The sequence below is a fragment of the Gopherus evgoodei genome, chromosome 12 (genome assembly GCF_007399415.2).
Source record: "Gopherus evgoodei ecotype Sinaloan lineage chromosome 12, rGopEvg1_v1.p, whole genome shotgun sequence".
Classification (NCBI taxonomy): Eukaryota; Metazoa; Chordata; order Testudines; family Testudinidae; genus Gopherus; species Gopherus evgoodei.
In genome coordinates this window covers 8,251,286-8,277,768 of record NC_044333.1, presented here as the reverse complement: position 1 = coordinate 8,277,768, position 26,483 = coordinate 8,251,286, and the positions used below count along the sequence as shown (strand labels likewise).

Here is a 26,483-nt window from a genome sequence, read left to right as displayed (position 1 = left end):
ACTAGCCAGTGGCTACAGTTCTTGGTCCCTTCAATCGAGAATATACCATGAAATGCACCAAAGAAGGTGCAGTGTGGTACTTAGGATACCTTCTCAGGGCTGGGATGTAGGCAGCCAGGCCTAGTGATTAGTGGGGGCTGGGGGAAAGGGCAGCAGGTCTCCACACTAGCCAGGGTTCAGAACCAGAAGGTCAGAAGCCAAGATCATGAACCGCAAGTCAGATACCAGGAATCAGGCTGAATGAGGAAATCAGGTGGTCAGGATCAGGGGACGCAAGCAGGTAGCACTGGATGAGGAGCCCAAAGCAGGATGGAGCCCAGTTGTAGGGACAACATCCAGTCTTGTTCCTTCTTCTGCCTTAAACAGGGGAGGCAACCAATCAGGATCTCCGGTGTTGCCCCAATCAGGCCCAGGGTGGAGTCTCCTATGTGAGCTGGGCCTCAAGGAGTCCCAGTCGCCAGTGGGTGGAGGGTTGGAGCAAGATGACCCCGAGCCACTCTGCGAGCCTGGGTTTAAAACCCACAGTTCATAACACATCTGGGTTCGGTTCCCTGCTCTGCCCCAGACTTCCTGTGTGAGCTTGGGCTTCTCTGTGCCTCGGTTCCCCATCTGTACAGTGGAGCTAACAGGACTGCCCTGCCTCACAGGGGTGCTGTGTGGAGAGAGTTGTTAAAGATTGTGAAGGGCTTTGAGAACTATTGATGTAAAGGGCTGTAGAACTAGGGTAATATTATTGCTTGTAAATCGACAGCTTGTTTTACACATTGTAAGAAATACTTTCCACCATGTGAGCCTTTAGATTAATACACTGAACAAACTCTTCGTGCTTTTGTTGAAGACAATCTGTGCTGTGTAATGTGTCAAGAGGGTACCCGATTATTCTGCTCCATTAGCCAGAGACCTGGGTGACAGGACGGGAACTTCCTAGTAGATAATCTAAGTAATTGATTTTGTGGAACACCCACGTTCAAGTTTCCACCACGTGGTGCTGGGCAGGGCATTGGCCCGCGATGTTTGGCTGTGCAGTACCTGGGAACCTCAGCAAGGGAGGAGCGCTGTGGCTTGAATTTCACATGTGAATTTGGTTGGTTGTTTTTCACCTTGTTCTCTTCCCTTGCAGTCTGTCTGGGAATCAGCTCGGCAACGAGGGGCTGAGATGCCTCTTGGATCGTTTGCTCCAGGTGCACGTTTCCCGCTTGCTGAAGTAAGAAAGCGCCCTGGGAACCTGGGAACTCACTTGGAGCACTGGTACCTGCTCTCGAGCTCGTCACCAAAAGCAGCAGAAGACAGGAGAGGCCTAGTGGGGAGGCATTCGCCTCTTAAAAAATAGCAGCACGTGTAGGACTAGTGGCCACTCTTGTTGTCCTGTCTCATTGGAGAGGCCAAGGATTCAGTGGGCTGTGGGTATTAGACTGCCCCCAGGGACTGTTCCTGGCAGTCCCTCCAGGTCACGAGCGAGTCGTGTAGAATCTGATCAAAAACCCAGTGAAATCAATGAGAGTCTCTCCACTGGCTTCAGCGGGAGTCGGATCAGGCCCTCGGTAGGGCTGTATTGTGAAGCTTTTATTATTGATTATGATGATTATTAATCATATTGTTATGATAGTGCCTCGGGTCAGCCAAATATGGGGCCCCTTGTGCTAGGTAGGCACTGTGCAGACGCAGAGCAGGAGACAGTCCTTGCCCCGAGGAGCTTAAATAGACAAGACAGACAAGGGGAAAGGTGGAACAGCAGCGTGAGCAATGGGATGGCAGCAAATGTTAGTCAGCCATCTCAGGGTAGATCCACAGGTCTGGGAGGGTTACTTAGCCGGGGATATGTGAAACGGACAGAAAAGGGAAGGGAATTGGGAGAGAGGGTGAGCGGAAGAAGGCAGGAGAAAAGAGGGCAAGAGGGACAAGTGTGCAGTGAAAGTGACGGGAAGAGACACTGAGAGGAGGGAAGGGGAAGGGTTGGAGCAAACAGCCAATCTGCACAGGGCAGAGAAAGTCCACAAAACAGGAGGAAGTTCGGTGAATGTCCAGAGATCACAGCTTTGACTGCACCTGCCCCTGCGGGCTGGAGTCTCCGCTTGGCACTTGAGCTGTGCCTTTTTCGCAGATAAATAGAGAGCTACAGTCTCCACCGGTTCATTCAGCAGATTTCTGCAGTGGGGCGAGTCTCTCAGCGAGAGCTGATATTTTAGCGACACTTCCCAGCAGGAAATTCCATCTCCTAACATGGCTTGGGATGGTGGGGATGCTGCTTGACACGTGAATGCATGGGAAAGGCATGAGACTGTCACTGAAGTGCAGTTATGCCAGTGCCGTGAAGGAGGGACTTTGCCATAATATCTTAGGCATAATCGGCGGTACACGCAAGCATTAAAGGGGATACAGACCCTTCAGTCTCTCACAGATTTGAAAACTCTGAGTGTCTCTTTGCAAATATTCATTCTCCTCAAATGTCAGCACAAGACTCTTCGGCTGCGTCTACACAGCAAAGAAAAATCCCCGCCAGTCCATGCCAGTTGACTTGGGCTGCATAGACTTCCCGGCTTGGGCTAGAGGCTGGGATCTAGGACCCTGCAAAGTGGGAGGCTCCCACAGCCCCGCAGCCCAAATCCACGCAAACCCAAGTTGGCTTGCACAGGGCAGCCACGGGTAGCTGGTTGTTATATAGCCATGGTCTTGCGCTGACCGCACCAAATTGCATCAAATTGTAACAGTAGCTGTAACTGAGATTTCTAATACTATATGAATCATCACGTTCTATTGTAGCCTCAGCCATAACAAAATATCTCAGGATGGAGTTCTGCATCTAATTAACACCCTCTCCACATGCAGAAATGTAACAGAAGTTCAAGTCAGGTATGATTTCTTGTCATTAATTCTTTTCTCTCACTTAATTATCCTAAAGTTTATATATTGACTGTAAGGATCGAATTATCAGCCAACTTCTTGTGTGCAGGCACCCATTCCTACAAAAAGTAAATTTGTGCATGCAAATAAACATTTGGATATGCAAATGAGGAAGTTAGCTGTGCTATTACCTTATTCTGTCAGTGCAAGTCCTTTTTTTATATATGCAAATCTGGGCATTGTGTGTGCAAATATAGATGCATGCAGGCCCTCTCAGAGGTCCAGAGAGGCTTGGGCCACTTCCAGCTATTGAGGCCTCTTTCAACACGCTCTTGATCCAGCACCAGCCACTAGTAGTGGTTTGGTTATATAATCCGCTGATCTGAGAGAACGTGGTCTCATCTTGTGCCATCAGAGCCGATACATTTTTATTAATATTTATAAACATTTCTAACTCTTTAATATGACAAAATCTATATCAGTTAATAAAAAAATATGTCTTTTACCAAATCACATCTTTTATTTGCTTAAATTTGCAGCTCTAAGCTGAGAGAGTGTGTCACATTTTGGTCCGATAGGGATGTGCATTAAAACAAGTCATGAAATTTATCAAATGCCAAAAAATTAATGAGTGTATAAATTTAAGGCCCCTTAGCGCTTGAGACCCAGGCCAAATGGTCCTCCCAGCCTCCCCGCATTGGCTCTGGATGCATGTACATTTTCTGGTGGGCACTAGCCTGCCTCCGCTCTCTGAAAATTCAGCTCCAAATTTTCAGAAGACCTACATTTTAGAATTCTCTAAATTCTGTGTGACATTGCCAAAAATAATCCTTGATTTACTGAATTTGGGTTCTTTGTTTAATCTCTTTCATGCCTGACAAAAGTATAGTCCACGGGCAATACCGATTCTGCTTAATGTTAAAATCTGCTAAGCAGGTTCTTGCTTTATTGTTTAGTTGCTGTTTAGTTTTCATTTTAGAGGCTTTGTACCCAGTGAATCTCTAGGACAGTTGCATACAAACACATGCTAAATGCAAACACACATCAGGTACACAATTGCAGGCATATTTTGCACAGGCAGTTGTGCACCTAAACTAAAAGTCTGGCCCCTTGGAGATGTGTCCAAAGCACAGTGTATCCTAAACTCATGTGGTCTTGTCTGTGCAGTTTGTGCTCCAAGGCAACATCACTCATCAAGTTCACAAGAGAAGATGAACCAAGGAAGATTTTGAGGTAATTGTATGAGTATTTTGTGTGTGTTTCAGTCCCCTTTAAAAAGCTAGTGTCTTCCCCTCTTTAGAGAGAAGAATGAAAAAACATCTCTCTGCCTTCTAGATCCTAAGGAATTGCATAATATCATATCTGTAGCAAATGGCATATTCATCGATTCCAAGGCTAGAAGGAACCATTATGGTCATCTAGTTTGACATCCTGTATAAAACAAGCCATGGAACTTCCCCCAAATAATTCGTAGAGTAGAGCTTTTAGAAGAATCATAGATCATTAGGGTTGAAAGGGACCTCAAGAGATCATCTAGTCCAACCCCCTGCTCAAAGCAGGACCAATCCCCAAATGGCCCCCTCAAGGATTGATTTTACAACCCTGTGTTTAGCAAGCCAATGCACAAACCACTGAGCTATCCCTCCCACCCTGAGAACATGCAATCTAGTTTGAACAATTGTCAATGATGGAGAATCCACCATGACCCTTGGAAAATTAAAAATCATTAAAAATTTATGCCTTATTTCCAGCCTGAGTTTGTCTAGGTTCAACTTCCAGCCATTGGATCATGCTACACCTTTCTCTGCTACACTGAAGAGCCCATTTTTAAACATTTGTTCCCCATGTAGATATTTACGAACTGTAATCAAGTCACCCCTTAACCTTCTCTTTGTTAAGCTAAATAGATTGAGCTCCTGGGGTCTATCAATGTACGGCATGTTTTCTAATCCTTTAATCGTTCTCATGGCTCTTCTCTGAGCCCTCTCTGATTTATGAACATCCTTCTTGAACTGTGGACCCCAGAACTGGACACCGTATTCCCGCAGTGGTCATACCAGTGCCAAATAAACTCTCTACTCCTACTTGAAAAAGCAGCAAAGAGTCCTGTGGCACCTTGTAGACTAACAAACATTTTGGAGCATGAGCTTTCGTGTGTGAATACCCACTTCTTCGGATGCATGTAGTGGAAATTTCCAGGGGCAGGTATATATATGCAAGCAAGAAGCAGGCTAGAGATAACGAAGTTAGTTCAATCAGGGAGGATGAGGCCCTCTTCTAGAAGTTGAGGTGTGAGCACGTTATCTGTAGCCTGCTTCTTGCTTGCATATATATACCTGCCCCTGGAAATTTCCACTGCATGCATCCGACGAAGTGGGTGTTCACCCACGAAAGCTCATGCTCCAATACATCTGTTAGTCTAAAAGGTGCCATAGGACTCTGCTGCTTTTACAGATCCACACTAACACAGCTCCCACTCTGATACTTTATTCCTACTTGAGATTCCCTTGTTTATGCATCCCAGGATCACATTAGCTCTTTAGCCACATGATCACACTGGGAGCTCATGTTCAGCTAATTAGTCACCAGGATGCCCAAACTTCTTCAGTCACTGCTTCCCAGAATGGAGTCCCCCGTCCTGTAAGTGTTGCCTAGGTTTTTTCCCTAGATGTATACATTTACATTTAGCCATTTTAAAATGCAGATTGTTTGTTTGTGCACAGTTTACCAAGTGACCCAAATCTCTCCGAATCAGTGACCTGTCCTCTTTGTTTACTACTCTCCCAATTTTTGTGGCATCTGCAAACTTTATCAGTGATGATTTTATGTTTTCTTCTAAGTCATTGATAGAAATGTTAAATAGTGTAGGATCAAGAACCAATACCTGCAGGACCCCACTGGAAACACACTCACTCAGTGACGATTCCCCATTTACAGTTGCATTTTGAGAACTATCAGTTAGCCAGTTTTTAATCCATTTAATGTATGCCATGTTCATTTTATACTGTTCTAGTTTTTTTTATCAAAATGTCATACAGTACCAATTCAAACACCTTACAGAAGTCTATATTATGTCAACACTGTTAGGTTTATCTGCCAAACTTGTAATTTCATCAAAAAAAGATATCAAGTTAGTTTGACAGGATCTATTTTCCATAAACCCATGTTGATTTGCATTAATTACATTTCCCTCCTTTAATTCTTTATTAATTGAGTCCCATATCAGCTGTTCCATTATCTTGCCTGGGATTGATGTCAGGCCTGTAATTACCCAGGTCATCCCATTTATCCTTTTAAAAAATTGGTCCATCAGATATTTCCTCCTGGTTTCCTTGCAATAATAGTCCCTTCATATGAGAGAGAGAAAATCTACACATGCTCCCTGTGTAGCTCTGATATCTTGTAATCCTTTATCCCACCAGTCTCTGCTAAATGTACCTGGATCCCTTGTTCATCTCTTAACTCTTCATCATCATAGTTATCCATCCGTGTGCTGCAGTTACAGAAGAGTATTTTGTGGAAGGGAAAGTGAAAGAACCCTCACAATAGGCTGCATCATAGCATAGCACCAAAGAAACTTAAGATTTACCAAAAATCTTTTTTGCAGCATTTTAGTACTTAGATATTGCCTGTCCCTCCTCTTTTCTCAAAAGATGCGGCGATGCCTGCGATTTCTGGATCAAAGGGACTAATGACTGATAAGAAACTAATACAATTTTCTCCCCCGTTCTTTCAGACTAACGGAGTGCAACTTTCAAACAGAACACCTACCAAAGCTGTTCTCTCTACTGCAAAAGTGCACCAACCTGACGGAGTACATGTGAGTTAGATACTGCTGAGAATCTGGCATAGACTGAACTTTGCTTAACAATATTTTGTTAAAACAATGAGGAGTCCTTGTGGCACCTTAGAGACTAACATATTTATTTGGGGCTAAGCTTTCGTGGGCTAGAACCCTCTTCATCAGATGCATGGAGTGGAAAATACAGGAGCAGGTATAAATACATGAAAAGATGGGAGTTGCCTTACCAAGTGTGAGGTCAGTCTAACAAGACAATTCAGTTAATAGCAGGATACCAAGGGAGGAAAAATCACTTTTGTATTGGTAATGAGAGTGGCCCATTTCAAATAGTTGGCAAGAAGTTGTGCGTAACAGTAGGGGGAAATTAGTATGGGGAAAATTAGGTTTAGGTTTTGTAATGACCCAACCACTTCCAGTTTTTATTCAGGCCTGATTTGATGGTGTCCAGTTTGAAAATTAATTCCAGTTTTGCAGTTTCACATTGGAGCCTGTTTTTCAAGTTTTTTGTTGTTGAAGAATTGCCACTTTTAGGTCTGAAATCTTTCTTCACAATGATCTATGATTCTAGATCAACAAACAACAACATGACAACCAGGGCGGTGGAAGATCTATTGCAGGCAGTGAGGAAAAATCTGGGAACGCTGAGAATAAGGTATAGAATGGTTCTAGTGCTCTGTGAGTCAGACCCACTTTGGTTCTGATAAGCTAGGATCCAGTTCTGCTGAAAATAACATCTAGATATGGAAGGCAGAGAGGCTGGGATTTAGTTGCTGTCTGAGTCAGCAGTGATTGAACGTTTGTCTGCATACGGAAGATATTGTGAAATAAGTGAGGCTGTGAATTTAAAGCGCAGTAGTTGTTCTACTGTGGAATAGTTATTCTGGGCTATTTCCCTCTGTAGACAAATCCTTCATGTCCGGCATGGCACAAGGGGGCGATGTACCATTATTTTTAGATACATGTAAAACTGTGACCGTAATCACTTGTGATCATTAAAGAACCCCTGGTACTTTTCGTAAGAGCACGGATGCTAACCGCCAGTGTCTGGGCAAAGATTCCTACAGGATAATTACACTGTGTCTGGCCAAACCATCCCTAACACAGTGTTGTTGTAGCTGGATTGGTCCCAGGATATCAGAGAGACAAGGTGGGGGAGATGATATCTTTTATTGGACCAGTTTCTGTTGGTGAAAGAGACAAGCTTTGGAGTTTACACAGAGCTCTTCTTCAGGGCTGGGAATGGTACTCAGGGTGTCACAGCTCAACTTAAGGTGGAACAGATTGCTTAGCATAAATAACTAACGCATCTCTCAAGGGACCTTTCAGGGTGAAACACCTCTCCAGTCATAGTGGGAAAGGGGAAAAGAACTGTCCCTGCAACATTTCAATTGAATAATTCATTCTTTATTCCTGTCCCAAACTCTTTTGCGTGGTTACTGTTGCCATCTTCTACCTTGTGGTGGCGAGTAAGGACTTGTGCCATATCCTGTCCTCTCATTACAGCTGGTGGGAAAACCTGAGAAATATTGGGGGCAAAAAGAGAAAAAAATGAGGTTCTCATCCCCTTGTTTCCAGTTTGTACCGTGCTTCCTCCCCCGAGGTAGCCCCTCTGTGTATGGTGAGCTGAGAACCAAGGGCTGTACAGACCACATGGGGATGTAGCATCGAGATGGGAGTAGTTTAGATAAAGGATGCTTATGAAATAAAGCAAAGCTGCCTGTGTTTTGCGTTGCAGCATTGAAGAGCAATGGGTGCGGAATGAAAGTATCACTAGCCTTCTGCAGATGGCTGTCCACCCCCACTGGAATGTTACGGAGATCACGTAAGTGGAGCCTGGGCAGCTGCTTGTCACAGATCCAGGGCCTGTAATCCCCCCTTATCAGTCCAGGAAAGACACCTGCTCTCCAGGCTTCTGACTTCCCAGCTGTCACCTCTCTTGGGTACAGACATCTCTCCTTTCTACCCAAGCTATTTCCAGGCTGCCCAGATCCCTGGTTATACTGTGAATTCACCAGCAGAGTCAGGCCGCCTGAGCAGACCTGCTTGCTTTCTCTTCAGAAACAAATAACAACAGTGTAAAGGCCTTTAGTTAAGCTACAGCTCTTCTTATGCAAGTTAAGGTATTTGTACGATAAAAGCATGTCCAAGAGAATTTATCGAAACAAGAAAAGAACCTGCATGCCTGCTAATAAGCTTAACAGAGACCACCCCAGCTCCAGCATGGGCTCTGGCAGATGATTAGTCCTTCAAACCCCACCTGGATGTCTCTTCCAGGGTCATAAATTCATAACAGCCTTAGCTTATAACAATCTAGGACACTCAGGACAAGTTAAGTCCATCCAGGGGTCTCTGAAGTTCCTAACATTTCCATTAGTCACATCTCTAGAAAAGTTACGTACAAGCCTACAGGAACACATAAACAATTGCGTTTTTATACAATGGACCCCACAAACTCAATTCAGTAAGATTTAACTGAATTCCATAAGGTTTCTCTGGAATCTTTCAATTGCCATCTGTCACACTGCTGTTTTCAATTCCTTTTCTAAAAATAAAAGCCTGTGTTTGGAAACCAGCCTTGGACAAACGCTGTCAAGTCCTTAGGCATAGATGGTTTCCATTCATTCAACAAGTACACTCTGATTGCCTGCACTCTTCTGCTTTGTCCAGGGTGAAAGTAATACTAAATTCTTACTGGTAGGGGGCCTGGCTCCGGGCCCCTGGAAGGGGTGGGGCCTCAGGCGGAAGGGCCAGGGCTGGGGATCAGCCTCGCCTGTGCTACCTGGGGCTCCAGCGGCGATTTAAAAGGGCCCAGGGCTCCGGCTGCCGCCACAATAACAGCAGCTGGGAGGCCTGGGCCCTTTTAAATCGCTGGCCCCAGGGTAGCTGCCCATTTTTCCCCCCTCCCCCTCCGTCGGCGGGCCGGGAGGGGCAAAAGGGGCAGTGATATTAAAGCACTGCCACAACAGCGCTTTAAGATCACCTGTGTATGGGCCAGTATCAGCTTCTTACCGGTACGCTGTACCAGCCCACATTCACCCCTGGCTCTGTCCCGTCTTGTGGAAAGTAACCTTTGCTACAAGGCATTTGGAACTGTTTGTTTCTTGCATCCAGCAAGGTCTGGGCCTGTGGTGTATTGTCATCTTCATCTTCTCCTAGGATATCGAAAGACAAAGGTCTCCTTCGAGTGGGCGTGGGGTTCCCCCATCGAATGGAGAAGATGGAGTCTGTGGTTAGCAGGTGAGGAGGTGCATCTGGTTGTGCTTTCCATTGCGGGTTGCTCCCCCTGACTGACCATCCAATAAAAGAACTCACTAGCATTCCCACTGTACCCTGAATAAGTAGAATCCTTGAATACATTAAGACTCAGGCCAGCTTGACACTTCCTTTTGCAAGGGTGTGCATGGAAGGGATAATGCAAGGAACTTTCATGCTCTGGCCAAGGAAGTCAGCCCTTGTGCCTGGGAAAATGAAGAGACTTCTTGCTACGGGAACCCATAGGTGGGGAAGGGCCATGTCCCGCCCCCGACTCTACACCAGACTTTGGAGTGGGCAAGGCACATTAAGGAGGAGCTTGGGTTTGTGCAGCTCCTGTCTGCTCCCAAGCCCAGCCATATAGCATGGAAAGGGCATTGGGATGCTGCAGGCTGCAAGGGCCTTTGTACGCATGAGCTGGATTGATTGCCATTGACGTTAATTAGTCATGTTTGTGCATGTCTGCACCCTGCAGGTTGAATCAGTACAGGCTGGAAGCGAAGCATATTCACTTTCTCCAGAAATGCACGCAGCTTCAGGAACTGAGGTGAGCTCTCAGAGCGGTGTAGCAATTTATCTGAAACTGAGACTGGGGAATTGGAAAATCACGTAGAGAAGCAATGGTAGTCAATAGTCAGTTCTCCCCTGACATATGCTCCCTGTCCAACCTCACTGAAGCCAACGGGAGCTCCAGGGGGTGACCTTCAGGGCAGAATTTAGCCCTAAATGGCCCCAGCGAAGGAGGTGACATGACAGAAGGCCTGTCTCTAACTGCCAGCCATTTCCTGGTTGGCTCTTTGGGCGAGGAGTTGCTCTTTAGTGGTTGGGGTTTGAAGTATCTTGACTGAGCTGACTCGTGCAAGAAAACCTGGGGTGGTCAAACCTAGAAAGATGTAGATTATAGCTGTGCTATTTGATGAACCCAAGCGCCTCCCTCTGTCTGTGTTACGCCGGAGGCCAGACTAGATGATCCGATGGTGCCTCTGGCTTTAAAAGTCCATGAACTATGAAAGCTTGGAGAACAGAGCGTGGGATCATTTGGCCTGGCATCACAATGCGATTATGTTGCTGTAACAACAAGGGAGCAAATGTGGCTTATTCCGTATACCTTGAAGTGTTTCTTAACGGACTGTTGACCTGGATGTGGGTCAGAATCCAGGCTGCCCTTGATTGGTTAACTCAGGCAGAGCAATGGCAAGCGTCCCGCCATGCCAAGGCAGCGGTGGGCTGTTCAGAGGTTTGTGTGTCACTGAGAGGATGTGCTTTTTCGTCTTTGCAGCTGGTCTTGTGTTGATCTCAACAATGCTGAAGAGGCGATGCTAGCCAGCATGCTTCTGACTCTTCCAGCGCTGAGGAAGTTTGAGTATGTAATTATCTAAAAAGCTTGTTACTGTTGAATGTTCATCTGGATACCTTTCTGCTTCATGAACTATGGCTCATTCCACAGATACCCTTACTGCCCTCACTCGCCCTTTCCCCAGCCCACTACCCCCACGAAACTCTCTCCTTCCTATGCAGTCTGTGTCACTGGCTAAATCCACACCGGTATTTTCATGATTTCTCTGAGCTTTGGGTTCTTGGGAGCAGCCTGGATCGAAGATCTTTTCTGAAGTGCAGAAGAGTTCAGACCTGAATCAGCATCACAACTCCATAACTAGCCCGTGACTTTGTAACGGACCAAACCACAGCCCCATTGGGTGGGAAAATGGAATTTGGACTTGAACGTTGCAACTTTTGCATGTTAACATGGCGTATGTTCTAGAATGTTCTTCTGTGACTTGTTGGAAAGGGACACTTGAGCATTTAGCCATGGTGCAAGACTTCAGAGAAATTATCACTTCCTGCCCCCTTTCTTTAAGTAAAAACATATAAAGACAGAGGGCCTGATTCTCATGTACACTGTGGCCATTTTATCCTCCTCCAGTCATGTAAAGGAGGCTTAAGAGTGTAAATATAATCTATTGTCACTTTAAGGCCCTTTATACTCCCAGAGTGGTGTCAAGTGGCCGTGGCTAAATGAGAATCAGGCCCATAGACTGTATCTTTGCACAATACAGTCTTTTGGGACTCATTCTCTGTGGCTGTTGGCAGAAACTGCAGAGAGTCTGAATCGGTACAGATCAGCACCCAACATTTTGGACTCTCCAGTTCTCTTGGGTCTGTAAAATGGAGCTGGAAATCACAAAAACATACTCTTCTTGTGTGTTTTGGCTCCTTGTGTGCCAAAAGCTTAGCCCTGAGGGGTCCTTACTTTTAGGCAGACCCCTAATTCTGAAAAGATTCAAGATTACCAGGGGGACAAACGAGTGCAGAGCTGTCATGTTTGAGTATAAATCCAAGATCCCATGTCCACGTATGGTTTCTAAAGACCCTTTGGCATTTTTTGCAAAAGTATGAGTACCAGCCCAGGGACCCTGGCCTTTTACTAATTACATTCTGGTGATCTGATTTCCCCTCCATGGTTCTATTTGGAAGTACCAGGCTCTAAGCATTTTAGTATGTGGGTACCAATTGGTGTTAACACTTCCTGACTGGGTTTTATGCCGATAAAAAGCTTCTGCATTCCACCCCAGAAGCAGCTGCACATCAGTGGTGAGGGAAGTGTCTTGTTGGACTGCCTGAATGTAAGTCATTCTCATTCGGTGCTGTTACTGGTTTTTCAGGCTGATGTCCAGCAGTGTTACACCAAGCGGAATGGGACACCTGGTTGCAGGGTTGCAGCAATGCCATGCTATTGAAGAACTTAAGTAAGTTTATTGTCCTGGTGCTATGTAGACCCTGTTAGGCCAGTCTATATTTTATGATTAAACTGCAGTTACTTACAAGCTGTGTGTTATGGATGAGTGTAACCACACAGATGGCTGGTAGACATCAGCTGGGGGAGAAGTAAGAATTCCTTAGTATTTCCAACTAAGGATGGGCAGACCAGGATTAGTAATGTGTGATTAGGGCAGGGAGAGCAGGGTTCTGTGTACAAGCCAAGGGCTTTGGGATCCTCAGTACCCCTGCAGTATGTGTGCACACCCATGTCCCACTGCAGAAAGGCAGAGATTTCAGGAACCACATTGCAGTGTTAGAAGATACACCACATCCAGGAAGGTAGCACCTTCTAGTGGCAGCAGATGGCATTTACAGAAGCACTTTTACTCGTTGCTTTACAACCACCCACAGTACACCTCCGACTTCTCCGATTTTGGAGTGCCAGCCATAGGAAGGCACCCAGGCCAAGAGCTAGCACTAGACCAAGACACACAATGGTGCTGAGAAATGCCAAGAGAAGAACTGAGTTTTTGGTTCTGTGACTGAGGTGAAAAAATCCAGAAAAAAATTGTTTCTGGTCAAACAAAACATCTTTGACCTGAAACTAACTAGTCAGGTTTTTTGGGAGGTGGGTGGGGTGTTTTTATCCTTTTTTGGGGTTTTTTTTTTTAATTTCTAAATGAAACATTGTTTTGAAACGAAAAGTCAGACTGTTTCCTTTTGAAAAAGTAGAAATGAAAAGTTTTGACTTTTTCTGGCTAAAACTTTTTGCTGAATTTGACCCAAATTCATATATAGTTCAGTTGACCCAAAACTACATTTTTTGAGGAATAAACTATTGCAGAGAATTTTGCTCAGCTCTAGTCATGAGTGTTGCAACCTAAAGATCATAAAGTAAATTATTTTATCATTCATAGCACTGTGGAGGCATCACCCTTAGAAAACCGCATCCTTGCCCCAAAGATCTTACAGGCAAAAAGTTGCAGAATTGTTAGTGTCTCGAGCCTGCTTATTTTATTTGGTTCTTATAGAGAACCCTGAAAAATCAACACCTTTTATAATGAGAGCGAGTAAAGGAAAATTAAAAGAATTTCTAAGACATTTTAATTCTGATGGTTTTTAGAAGGACTGACTTATTTTAGTTTCCTAATTTTCCACTGATTTTTCTTTTATTTTTTGTATTCATTTTTCTACATTAATACATAGATTTTCTGACATCCATGTCACACCATCAGACATAAAACTCAGTGTTCTGACCATCAGTGAAATAGCAGGATGTGCAGTTTAAAAGAAGATGTTTTAGCAATTATTGGAAATCTCACTGGGTTTTTTAAAATGTTATTGTTAGTAACATATATTAACTTTCCATACAGGTATTAACAAATCTTATTTATAACCTGTATTTGTTATCTTCAAAAGAGACCTGGTTGTGATTGGCCAGCCTTTAATCATTATCAGTGTATTTTGTTCAAATTCTCAAAACAGTAACCACCTGATATAAAGATGTCTGTTGTTTTTCCATTATCAAATTTTTATTTGCTTTAAAACTTGGTAATATCCTCAAATGAACATTTTCATTTTGGGGAGGGGAGTGGGAATCCCACCATGTGACTAAGTCGTCCAGTCAAAATTGGGAATGTAAAAAACAAACAACCTGTTGAATAGCAATAAACTTTCCCATCATAAATGTCCATTGAGAAATGAAGTATTGGGCGGGTGGGGGGAATCTCAAAACGCTTTCACAATATCTTTGGTTCTGAAGCAAAAATGAAGAATTCTTACGTCTGAAACATTTCTACCCACCTCTGTTAATAATGACCCTGCAATTCTTAGCCATTGTAATTGCTTGAGGTCTCAGAGAGGCCGCTCTTCCTTCCTCCAGGTCTCCTGGGGACGGTTTTGGCTGAAAGGGAATGAAGAATGTGTGTGTTTTATGCACCTTTGGCTTCATCTTGCGCCCATTGAAGTCAATGGCAAAACTCCCATTGACTTCACTAGGGGAGGGTCATTGAAACACCAGAAAAGAGTATTTCCCATTGCAGTCTCCTCAGTAACCCCACACTGTGCAGGATACAGAGCTGCAAAACGTTTACATGACAGTTAAGGGACTTCCCTTTCCTCACCATGTGGGATCAACGTAGCGACACAGCTTCCATAGTGAGTTCTGACACGAGCCTCCGTCAGCCTCCCATTGCATTGACAGCTCCTGCCTAGCAAATTGGTCACAATCTGTGAACTATCCATTTAGATTTGTGCACACTCATTCCTGTGTCCATTTGCCTCTTAGCCTCGGCTCCCTGGGACTCGATGACACGGCCATTCTCATGCTGGTGCCAGGACTTCACAAAATGCCTTTGCTGAAAAGACTCCTGTAAGTATGTCTGTACAGGTCTTCATGTACTGTAGTGTTAGCGGGGCCATACAGACACTAGCGAAAGAAGAAAATTTTGTGATTCATTCCCTGAGCTTCCCACAGAGATGTCCACTTTAGCTACTGTGTAGTCTCTGGAGAGCAGATTTAGCCCTGAGGAAGCTGTGCACGTTCTATGCACTGTGCTAGAATCAAGAAGGAAAGTTTCCATCATGAGTATGTCTGACATCCTTGTAGACAAGCCTGCTATCATAGCAGCAAGGCAAGCTGGGCCTGTGTACGTGGCACTGGTTGGGGTCTCAGGAGATGGAGGTTCATTTTTCCAGCTCTGCCACATACCCTGTGTGACCTTGAGAAGGCCCGTGCCTCAGTTTCACCGCTATGCAATAGGGGTAATAATCCCCTCCCTACTTCACAGGTTTGTTTTGAGGATAAGTTTGTTAATGTCTGAGTCACTCAGGTACTGCAGTCTGAATCCTTCCTGTGCTGTCAAACATTGCTTTGGGCCTAACCAAGGTTCTGCCACCAGTCTATCCTGGGATAATGCAGTGTGGGGGTCAGATAAATTCTAACATGAAGAGATCTCTATCTTAGCAAAAAGGTGCTGCACTATTTTACAATTCTGCAGTGATGCTATCAGCAGCTGCAGTATTTGCGTCATTCTGCTATTTTTGGTAGTCCTTACTTTTATTGACTAATGATGAAGTAGCATTTTAAAAAATATTTAAAATTTAAAAAGTGTCCATCCTCCTCTTCACAGCAAATACACTGAGAAGAGGAAACATTCAGGGGCAGATTCACAACAGATGCACCCTTAAAAATTCATATGCACCCAGTGAGCCCACAAAAACTCCCGCGTAAGTCCAGTTAATAGACAAACATGTAGCCAAGATCATAATGTCCTGCTTTGCGGGAGCACAGAGGGGCCTTTCACTTGCACAGCCATCAGAATCTCCAGTAGCGATAGCGTTAGTTACGTTACAGGAGACCACAGTGTTGATCATTTCACTGTTAAGTATACCGTTCAGTGGTTGTTCTGGATACGTGCAGCTGTTTCAGAGGTTGATGGTAGCATATTTTTTCAAGCAGGGCGATGCATTGCATAGATTTATTTTTTCTTTTTGAATTCCAACACCAGTGCACCACTTGCATTCCATTTATATCACTGTTCTTGAAGCCTTAAGTGGGACTCAGATAGCCCATAGGCCTTGTGCTGGCCCTCTGCACAGAGGTGAAATTCATCCTCTATCCATAAAGCCATGTCACTGGATAACAGTCTGATGTGTGGTATTTTGTGAATATTCTTTCCAGTCTGAACAATAACAATATTGGTAGTGAAGGCTGCTCCCACCTGGCTGAAGCTCTGAAGAATGCTCCTCATATGGAAGAAATCAAGTGAGTTCCTCCTTTCCTGTAATCTCTCTGCCAGTGATGGGGATAGATTGTAGAGCTCCAGCCAGGGGGTGTTCTTAGGTGCAGTTATATGAAAGAAGCAAGGTTTACGGAGGTTGCCAATGCTCAAGTGTCTGAGCTACTTACATTAGAGATGGGATCAGACCAAAACTTAAGGTGCAAAATATGAGCAAGTTTTGGTCTGATCCGAGCTGAGCAGCTGGCACATGTAACAGCATATAACTCCACGCTCGAATGCCCACTGTCAAAATTTGGATCAGGAGCTGTGTGTTGTAGCTGTCTCTGAGAACGGGTCCCGGTGCATTTTTGTTAGTTTTCTTCATTGCAGCCAAGCCCTGTCTCTTCTCTAACACAAGCCGCAGTGAAAACAAACCCCTTTTTGACTTTTGAAGTTCATTCAGCTGTGAGTAGTGAAGCAATTTTTGTTCCCTCCAACAGATCAGGGCTGTTAAACAAGACATTGTGCTCAGTGGGAAACTCAGCATTTTCTTTCATAATGTGGCTTTTTTTTTCCCCTTTAAAGTTTAAGCCATAACAAGATTGAACGTGCTGGTCTGGAAAAAATAGCCATGCTCCTGCCGGAAATGCAAAATATAAAGAGAGTCGAGTGAGTCACTTTATATTTCGGGTTGAATAATGGGATTTTTTAGAGTTAGAGCCAAGGTTGGGGGGAATATTCATGTCTGATTTTATTTGACCTGCACAGAAGTTACTGGGAAGGCTCCCATATTGACTGCAATTGGCTTTGTGACTGAAGGTTGCTGCCATGTCCTGGCCGGGCAGTAATCTCAATACAATTTGTAGTGGACAAGTGTCTGCATAGCAAAAAGCAGCACAAGTCTCTCCCGTTATTGGAGACCTGGAGGCCAATGGTTGAATTTGCCACAGGGAGTGAATGCCCTGGTGCGTTGGCCTGATAGGATAGTTGTACACTTCCCTAGCCCATGCATTGCCTGTTCTGAGGCTACATGGAGGGTTTCAGCCTCTAGGACTTTCAAAGCAGCACGTCCCATCACCGCTACATTTATTTCCTAACATAGTGGAGGGAGAAACGGAGAAATTTCTCTTTCTGGCCAGTTTCAGCTGGTAAGAAAAGTCACCCCAAATCTTATGCCATGAAGGGGACACTCATTGAGAGAAAAAGCAGCCATGCCAGTGCTCTGATGGTCTAACCTAGCGCATTAGAAAGCCTTTCTCTTCCAAACTATTTGATGGAGAGACCTGTGTGTCTCTTGACAAGCTTTGGATTGGCATCTCCGGGCCTGCTTCAGTGGTAGCTTGTTATTGCAATGCCCTGTGCTCCCTGTCACGCCACTCAGCCATGAAACAATCTGCAGTGAAAGCACCATTCGTGCCATGGCTTAATTTATATCTGGTATATCCTAGCTCCTTTCAACCATTGACAGACTGTCTGTTTCCATGTGTGTTTTAGCCTGTCGTCGAACAGCATTGGCCCAGCTGGAGGGGAGATGCTCGCAGAGGTGCTGGGTCGCTGCAGGCATCTTGAGGAGTTATTGTGAGTCCCACATTCGCACTAGCTGGTACAAAGTTCTGAGGCTTCACGTCTGGTCTCCCCAGGGGAATCAGTGGGCTGTACAAGTACAAACGCTGTTCATGGAGTAGAGCCTAAGTCTATGCCTTATACAGAATAACAGCTGGGATTTCAGAAACACAGGGCCTAGAGTGTGCCATGCATCTGCCTGGTGTGTGTGCTATCTGTGAAATAAATATGAAAGCTGTATAATTATTACTATATTAAAAACAGAGATTGGGGCTGATTTGAGACTTTGTTAGCCGAGGACCATCACTGAATTTATTACCGTTCATCTAACTCCGTATTAGTTTGCAGACGAGAAGTGTCAATATCCTATGAAATAATAAAAATCTTTAACCAGAGTGGGGAAAATTATTTCTGTTGCAGTTAAAATGTATAACCCACCCAGTTAGCCTCCAGATAATAGGATATTGGACTAGGCTCCAGCATCAAAAAATATAATTACAGCATAAGGCCCCAGTTGTGCAGTGCAGTCAGCTCACTACACATGTGAGTTACTTGAGACAATAGGACGCCACATGGGTGCTGGTGGCATAACACACCTGTGTTGCATCCCTATCAAGTGGTTAGTGCATATCGAGGAAAGCAGCCTAGTACTACTGGGAGCTGATGGAGTTTCTCCTTCAGGTCAAGTAACAGAAGGCTGTTCTATATTGCTGAAGATCCTGACTGAGTTCCTACCCTGTGGTCTGGATTGAAGGAATGGGGCCTAATCTCTATGGCGATAAAGGGGAAATAACAAGTGTTTGAATGATTTAATTTACCTACTGGTTGTCTGAGTTAGTGGTAATCGCAGCGGTATCAGGAAGTATAACCACAGGGTAATTACACCATGCTTTAATTGACTGTTTAATGACTGGATTATGACGCATAACTATTATTTCTTTCTGTAAATATATTCAGTCTCCAAAGGGTTAAGTAAGGACATTTATGTTCTACCCTCAGCATGTGCATCTCCTCTTAACGTTAACAGGAGACACACAGACATGGGTTGGAGTGGGGAATTAGGCCTGTTAGTTCATCATAAATAATGTTTCATATTGTTTTCAGATTAGCCAGGAACCATGTCGGAGACAAGACGGCAGCGAGACTCTCCCTCTCTCTGCCTAGCATGTGCCACTTGAAGATCCTTCAGTAAGTGCATGCTTCTACTTCTTTACTCACATTCCAAGAGGCAGGGCACCCCGGAAATCCTGGGACTGATTAAAAAAAAAAAGAGACTTTCCAAGACCAGGTTTCATTACTACCTGCTTCCAATGCTTCCTAACAGTTTGACTGCTGTTCATTGCCATATGTCTTTACAGTAGTGTCATCTCATCATAAAATCTTTTCCTCATTCCCATTAAGCTCTTGGCCTCGGTAAATACCTGGTGGCAATCAGTTCCACAGAGTTGTTAGGAAATGAATAAAAGACTTCCTTTAATCAGTTCCGAATATGTTACATATTAATGCTGTTGGGTGTCCTCTTGCTTTCATATGAGAAGAGGGTAAATAGGCGTATCCGTCTGGCCCGTCATTATTTTCTCACTTCTTGTTTGTCTCTTCTCTAAACTGAGTAGTGCTAAGTTTTTAATCCTCATGTGGAAGTCTTGCCAAGCCTCTAATCAATAGAACATTGCCCTGCTCTGCCACAGCAGCAAAACAGTTAAACGACCCTAATTTTTCTCTCTACTATCTTAGAACAAACTTCCCCATGCCATGGGTACAGGTCAAATACCCTGTGCCAAGCAGCTTTTAATTTCCTGGGGGCATTGCTTCTTATGGTGACTGGTCAATCTTTGTCCATCATTTATTTATGCAGAGCTAAATCTCTCTGTTTAACTACAGCTGCTTTGTGAATAAGCGTTGCATTTGAAAAGCAAGGGGAGGTTACGTGTGAAATTCTAGCCCCATTTAAGTCAATCTGGAGTTTTGTTTTGACTTTAGTGGGGTCAAGCTTTCCCCTTCCAGATGCACTGAGGTGAACAAAGGTACTTTGGGGTGGCTAGTTGGAGTATAAATTGCTAGCCACATTCCGATCACTGGTTTGTCGCCGTTCTGAAGGTCTCATAAAGAAGGGTGCAAATGTCAAAGACAGGGATTCCGTTCGAATCCTAGGTATCAGTTCTAGAATAGCAGCTGTTCCTTTGACAGGAAGTCGCATATATAAGGATTTGTTAGTTTTCTTCTGAAAAGTTTGCATCTGAATTTCTTCTCTCACCAGTCTGCAGTCCAATAACATTGGTTCACTTGGAGGAACACCGCTGGCCAAAGGCCTGGTGGAATGCCAGCAGCTAGAAGAGATAAGGTAGGTGCTGTTGGGAATGAATAGGGAAGTTGTAAGAAGTAGGACTTGGTGCACCTCTGCCTGTCAGTCTGGATTATATATTGGCTTCTATGTAAAACTAAGTGTACAAACAATAGTACCTAGTTACTTGTGGAATTTACAACTTTGTAGGGTGAGATCCTGGCCCCACTGAAATCAGTGGCAAAACTCCACTTGCGTTCACTGAGGTCTGGATTCCACCCATAGAGTTTAAAGCCTCTGTGCAAACGCACAGAGCCTGTAGGTCAATCCTGCTTCATGCACTGACTTACAGAGCATGTTCAGGGAGACCTTCCCTGCATATTCCCTCTTTGTGACACTGGTATCAGGATATTGCTCCCTTAGCATCACCATCCGCCAGCCACTCTAGGCACAAATGTGGGATGCTGTGTGTGACAGGAAGTAGCACATAAAATAATCAGACAGCTTTGGAATTCCTCTCTTTCAATATAAAGGAGCCCTTCTGTAACCGCTAGGTAGCAACGCTTTACATTTGAATTAAATAATTTTCCGAAATAAAACTGACAGGGACATGAAATTATACTGCCCTGATGCCATGCACTTGCTTATTTCGTCAGCAACCTCTTTAGGTTAAATGACAGCAGGGTACCACCTGCTGGTAAGTATGAGAATGCACTTGCCTTCTGCCCCAGGATACACTTCCAGCTGTCAGCGATGTCTTTACACTTCCAAAGAGTTGAGAGAACCTTTGGTTCAGCCCCAGGGACACCAACTAGAGACCGTCCTATGACTTACTCTCTCCCACTGCAAACAAGTGGGCAGAGTGATCCAAGGTGTGTTTTACAAAGCAACATCTCTCTATCTTGGTGCTGACATGGCCCATCTCTCAGTCTTTAATGCATTTACCCTTACAACACTCTGTGAGGCAGGGCAGTGCTATTGTCCCCATTGTACAGATGGGGAACTGAGGCACAGGGAGGTTAAGTGACTTGCTCAAGGTCACACAGGAAGTCTGTGTCAGAGCCGGAAATTGAACCTGGAGTTCCCAAGTCCCAAGCTAGCCACTGACCATCCTTCCTTTTCTCAAGCCCTTACCTCAGCACTGCTGAGGGCTAAGGAAAAGGGTTGGTTTTTGCCAGCGTTAGCAGCCAATGTCTGTTCTCTGATCACAGCTTCTTACAGCCACTCAGTGCATTCTGACTGTCCTTGCAGTTTGTCAGAGAACAGCTTTGGGGACGGCGCCATCCGCACCCTGTCAGAGGGGCTTCCACGATTCACCCGGCTCAGGAAGATTGAGTAAGTCGAATTGCGTGAGGCACAGCAGATCTGTGATTCTCAGGACAAGATTGCAGCAGTGACCCAGCCAACAGGGCTTGATTCCCCACGGGTGTTGACTTCAGTGCACCTATGCCCATTGACCCAGCTGGCCCAGGGGCTGTGGTCTGTGGCTACGCTAATTTACACAAGGGGAGAATTGGCCTCAGGCAGCCCCATGGATTGATGAGAGGGCACCATGGCGGAATAGAGGCACTTCCCCTGCCTTGCTCAGACCCAAAGAGTGGGGCCTCTAACAGCTGCGCAGACACTCAGGATGGAGCTCGGTTTCTGAAGCCTAGGGGTGGGGTAGGTTTTGCAGCCCTCACCGCAGTGTCTACACAGCTGTTTTCAGTGCAGCAGCAAGATCCAGAGTCTGTAGAGCCGAGCTCCAAGGCACGCTGCCGCGGGTTGTAAAACGTGGCATAGACGTTCCCAAGGGGCTTCCAGACACGCAAATGGAGTCCCTGACATTTCCTACAATAAACTGCCTGCCGGCCATGTGGACCAGCAATTCCATTTGTATTTCCAAATCCTGCTTCCCTTTAGACTGAAACTCTGTGGAATCAGCGATGGCGTTTCCAGACATCTTGCCCTCGGCTTCAGTCGTTGTCCTGTCATTGAAGAGATCATGTGAGTGCAGAGCGTGGGTATATATCTCGCCTCGAGGCCCAAATATCCATTTCACAGTAGTTAGCACCTGCCTGTCTTCTGGTTACTGTGCACGCTCATTCCTGCCCACCTCTCGCCGTGTCTTATTGAAATTGTGAGTCAGTGGAACCTTCCTCTTTAACATACGCCCCTTACTGCCGGCATCATGGTATCTCGTGTGAGAACGAGCGAAGCAAGTTACTGGCTTGATTCTCTGCTGCCCTGCCCCGTTGTAAAGTGGGTATGAAAAGCTACCAGATCAGAACAGGAGCACAGTGTACATTACAACAATTTCCTAAGCATCTAGCAGGGCCTTGCAGCTGACTTTCTACATTCACAATCACTCAGGTGATATGTATTGAACTGATTAGTGTGTATGGATGTCACTGCCTTCCACTGGATGGAATCAGAACTGCTCGGTTACGTGTCATAGCTCCTATACTGCTAGTGGGTAAGGAAGAGTCTCCTTTAGCTGCAGTGTTATCCATTTCTGGTTTTGAAGCAGGCAGTCCTGAGTTCTAATCCGTCTGCCACCAGGAAGCTCCAAGTGGCCATAGGGTGCAACAGAATGACACGTGTGAATTCCCTAAATGGCCAAGGAAATTGTTACACTATAAGGCCCGATCCTGCAAAATGTCCCTATTTTATAATAAATGATGTAATCACACCAAAGCCACAACTCTGCCCTGCTGCCAGCCCTGCTTCCTCCCACCCCAGGAGGGAATTGCCATTGCAACCCAGAGCAGGCAGCAGCACAGGGACTGGGCACCTCTGCCCCATACCCTGCCCCCCCCCCACAAGTGCTGCAGCTTCCTGCCACACCAAGCTGCTGTTGGCTCACTTCAGCACTCCCAGCCCTTGGATGCTGCTGCCGGAGGCAGGAACCAGCCTCTCTGCAGCCGTCTCCATGCGCTTCTGCACCCTGCCACGAAGGTGAACCGCCTGGCTAGAAAGAGTATCTCTGCATTGCGACAAGGTGCATGGAGCCGGGTGCAGCAGGGCTAGTCTGTGCCGCGGATGGCAGCATCCAAGGGCTGGCAGTGCGGAAATCTGCAGCAATTCTAAAAAGTTGTGATGTCAACAAACAGTTGCGGTTACTGCATACCCGCTGCCCCCATTTCATAGAGTCTCACCGCTGTGCCATTTGGAACGTCCGCCTGCTCAGCAGGTGCTGACAGCTGGAGTCTGAGGCCGTGGCTACACTCAAAACTTCAAAGCGCTCCTGCAGCAGCGCTTTGAAGTGCGAGCGTGGTCGCGGCGCCAGCACTGCAGGTACTCCACCTCCACGAGGGGATTGTTTTTTCACCCCCCTGAGCGAGATAGTTGCAGTGCTGAAAGCGCCAGTGTCGCCATAGCCTCAGCCTCTCCCCTTCCAGTCAGGACAAAAACTCCCTCGGTAACAAACCAGAAAGCAAAAAAACTCATCCTCTGAAAGGTCAAATGAAACCCTGGTATACAGAGCTCAGAATAAAGGGCAGGTAGGAGAATTTAATGGGCACTGTTGTGGGTCCCATTAGCTACAGCCTGCTGTGACCGTTTAACCCCAGGAACAGAGCAAGGAGCTACCTCGTAATGTTCTGAGCTCCCCAGGCCAGCTGGCCCACAGGACGAGCAGCCCCCACTCAGTTCTGTGGAGTCCTGTCTTGCATAGACGAATATTGTGGCCGTGAGGTAGTTCCTCAAGGGAAAGAGTAGAAAGCAGGGGGGAAATAAAGCTTCCCTAGGCTGCGACAGGGGAAAGTTTCCCCCTAGGGTCAGAGCAAAATAAACTCTTTCCCTTGCTAAAATCTTGTGGTTCACTGTATGACTTTGGCTCGCTGAAATCATTGCGCTAGTATGTGATGGAGACTGCACCAAAGCGCTGCTGCTGCATCTCGGGGGCTTATGCTTTCATTTGCCTCAGGTGACCAACCAGTTGATGTTTCTGGTTTTATTTAGATTGTCATGGAACAGCCTTGGTGATGAAGGTGCCCTGGAGCTGGCCACGGTTCTCCCGAGAATGGCAAGGCTGAGGATGCTAGAGTGAGTGTGATGTGGCAATATCAAGTATTGCCCCAGAGAAATTTCCATATCTGAAATCACAGCCCTTATTAAATAGGAGACATTTGTTAAAGGAAATAGCTATAAACTGTAGACATGAGAAAACAGGCTTCCACACAGCTTGAGTTCTTGCTTAGTCTGCTTTGTTTACCAGGGACCAAACTATGCCTGGAACGCTACACAGTGCAGAGAGACATCTAATAGCTCAATAATGCACTGCAAGTAAACATGTAATTATATTCACTAAAGAAATATCTGTTGACTACCAAGTGAAATTCAAAGTTACGATGAAAGGAGAGAGAGAGAGGGGATTTGGCTCAACAAGGAGTTTTCTCGAGGTTTTTCACCATAAAATGGATGTAGTTAAACTTACTTTTCATTATTAAATGTTTGTTTCATTTTCCCACATCATTCTTCTGGGGCCAAGGAAGGTAGATTAGTTGGTTTCTAAGGCCTTGGCTACGCTTGCAAGTTAGAGTGCATTAAATCAGCCCCAGGCACCCTAACTCCTGAGGTGTCCATGCTAGCAAGACACTTAAAGTGCCTGGACTCTGCGGCTGGAGCACTTCTTGTTAATCCACTTCCATGAGAAGCATAGAGCTTTCTGCGCGCTGGCTGAAACAGCCAGGTGTCAGTGTGGATGACACGTTGCATTACTGCGCTGTGATTGGCCTCCAGAAACGTCCCATAATCCCCTGAAGTCAAGTGGCCACTCTGGTCATTGTTTTGAACTCGGCTGCAGGCATGCAGAGATCCCCTTCCAAAGCTCCGTTTCTGACAGCCAGCGTGCTTATCTGCCAGGACACAAAGCAACCCATTATTGTGGAATGTTCCTGTTGCAGAGGCAGACGTTTGTGCGTGTGTGTGTGAGAGAGGGAGGTAGGAGGTGGGGGCTGATGTCGGGGTTTCCCCCTGCTGCTGTCTGAACTTACAAGGCAGCCTGCTGACACACTCTGCCCCCCAAACACACTGTCTCTCCTCCCACCGACACACAACACGCTCCCTGTCACATTCCACGCCCCCACATTTGGAAAGCACGCTGCAGCCACTTGCACACTGGGATGGCTACCACAATGCACTGCTCTCTGTGGGGTCGGAAGAGCTGCTAATGTGGCCATGCCACTGCGCTTGCAGGGAGAGTGTGAACACACGGCAGCACTTTCCCTGCTGCGGTCTGCAAGGGCAGCGATCTCCTTCTGCAAGTGTAACCATAGCCTCAGGCTGTTACATGCTCAATTTCCCTGGCTATGACTCAGGGGTTGTCTTCACAGCACAGTTAACTGGAATTAGAGCTTGAGTGTTACCCCCTAACTCAACTCCCATCCACACACAAAATTCTCTAGCTCAAGTCAAGTGGCGCTTTAAGCTAGCGATGCAGTGGGGATGCCACCACGCCAGCTATCGGCAGCTAATCCACTCACGGGGTGCTGCTAATCCAGTCGCTCTATGTAACTCCCAGTGTTTTGATACATGGATGCTATCACTCAAGTTAGACTAGTTTAAGTCCAGTAACTCCAGTGAGAGTGGCCACACTTCAAAATGGAGTGTATGTTCCTTGAGCCAACTGCTGCAGTGAAGACAAGCCCATAGGCACTAGCAAGAATGCCATGTTTGCAACAAGGGGGTCCATTCCTGACAGTCCTTGGCACTGATCCTCAAGTGGGATCCCCTGAGGTTCTGCATAAATGCAGGGATCCATGTTAGCAAATCTCAGGCCATGGTGAACAGCCGCGGTGCACTTTGCTTTTGCAAACAGGGAAAGGAGGAAGGAGAACTTCTGAACCTGACCTGTGTTGTGGGGCATTGCGGCCTGCAGTACATAGCAGAAGCTTAGCCAGTCTTTTCCTACTGAAAATCATTTGCACATTCTCTTTTCCTTTCTGAAAGTCTGGACAATAACCGCATTGCAGCCCGGGGTGCCAGAAAGCTAGCGGAGGAACTCGTCAAGTGTTGTGGAATCCAAGTCATACGGTGAGCACACGGCTCCGGTGGCACCAGGGGCTGAGGGCAGTAGCACTTCTGTAAGGGTGATGGCACCCTGCTGGGGTGGATTAGGACACTAAATTGGGCCCAGACCTAAAAACATTGTGGGCTTCCCAGACCGACTCTTCCCCGCAGAGTAGCTCGCCCTTCTCAGAAACAGTCATAGCAATAAGTGATGGAAAGACTTGGTAGTTCCCAGCTAGAGAGACATGGTGGGTGAGGTAATAACTTTTAT

At 45.8% G+C, this 26,483-nt stretch overlaps 1 protein-coding gene across 11 annotated transcripts in view; it reads left to right on the top strand.

Moving 5' to 3' along the window:
* Positions 1-26,483, top strand: part of NLRC5 (NLR family CARD domain containing 5) — an 84,486-nt gene that overhangs the window by 54,643 nt on the left and 3,360 nt on the right. For 5 of the 11 annotated variants that reach the window (XM_030581318.1, XM_030581321.1, XM_030581323.1 and 2 more), the window contains 20 exons: positions 1,121-1,204; positions 2,761-2,850; positions 4,009-4,074; positions 6,578-6,661; positions 7,212-7,295; positions 8,379-8,465; positions 9,755-9,880; positions 10,371-10,442; positions 11,175-11,258; positions 12,559-12,642; positions 14,943-15,026; positions 16,338-16,421; positions 16,963-17,046; positions 17,872-17,955; positions 19,045-19,128; positions 20,198-20,281; positions 21,473-21,556; positions 22,124-22,207; positions 24,164-24,247; positions 26,153-26,236. In XM_030581318.1, the coding sequence (XP_030437178.1) occupies positions 1,121-1,204; positions 2,761-2,850; positions 4,009-4,074; positions 6,578-6,661; positions 7,212-7,295; positions 8,379-8,465; positions 9,755-9,880; positions 10,371-10,442; positions 11,175-11,258; positions 12,559-12,642; positions 14,943-15,026; positions 16,338-16,421; positions 16,963-17,046; positions 17,872-17,955; positions 19,045-19,128; positions 20,198-20,281; positions 21,473-21,556; positions 22,124-22,207; positions 24,164-24,247; positions 26,153-26,236 (1,701 nt within the window). Of the gene's footprint in view, positions 1-1,120; positions 1,205-2,760; positions 2,851-4,008; positions 4,075-6,577; positions 6,662-7,211; positions 7,296-8,378; positions 8,466-9,754; positions 9,881-10,370; positions 10,443-11,174; positions 11,259-12,558; positions 12,643-14,942; positions 15,027-16,337; positions 16,422-16,962; positions 17,047-17,871; positions 17,981-19,044; positions 19,129-20,197; positions 20,282-21,472; positions 21,557-22,123; positions 22,208-24,163; positions 24,248-26,152; positions 26,237-26,483 lie in introns of those variants that run through there. The other 6 variants (XM_030581320.1, XM_030581324.1, XM_030581322.1 and 3 more) reach the window with 6 other exon arrangements.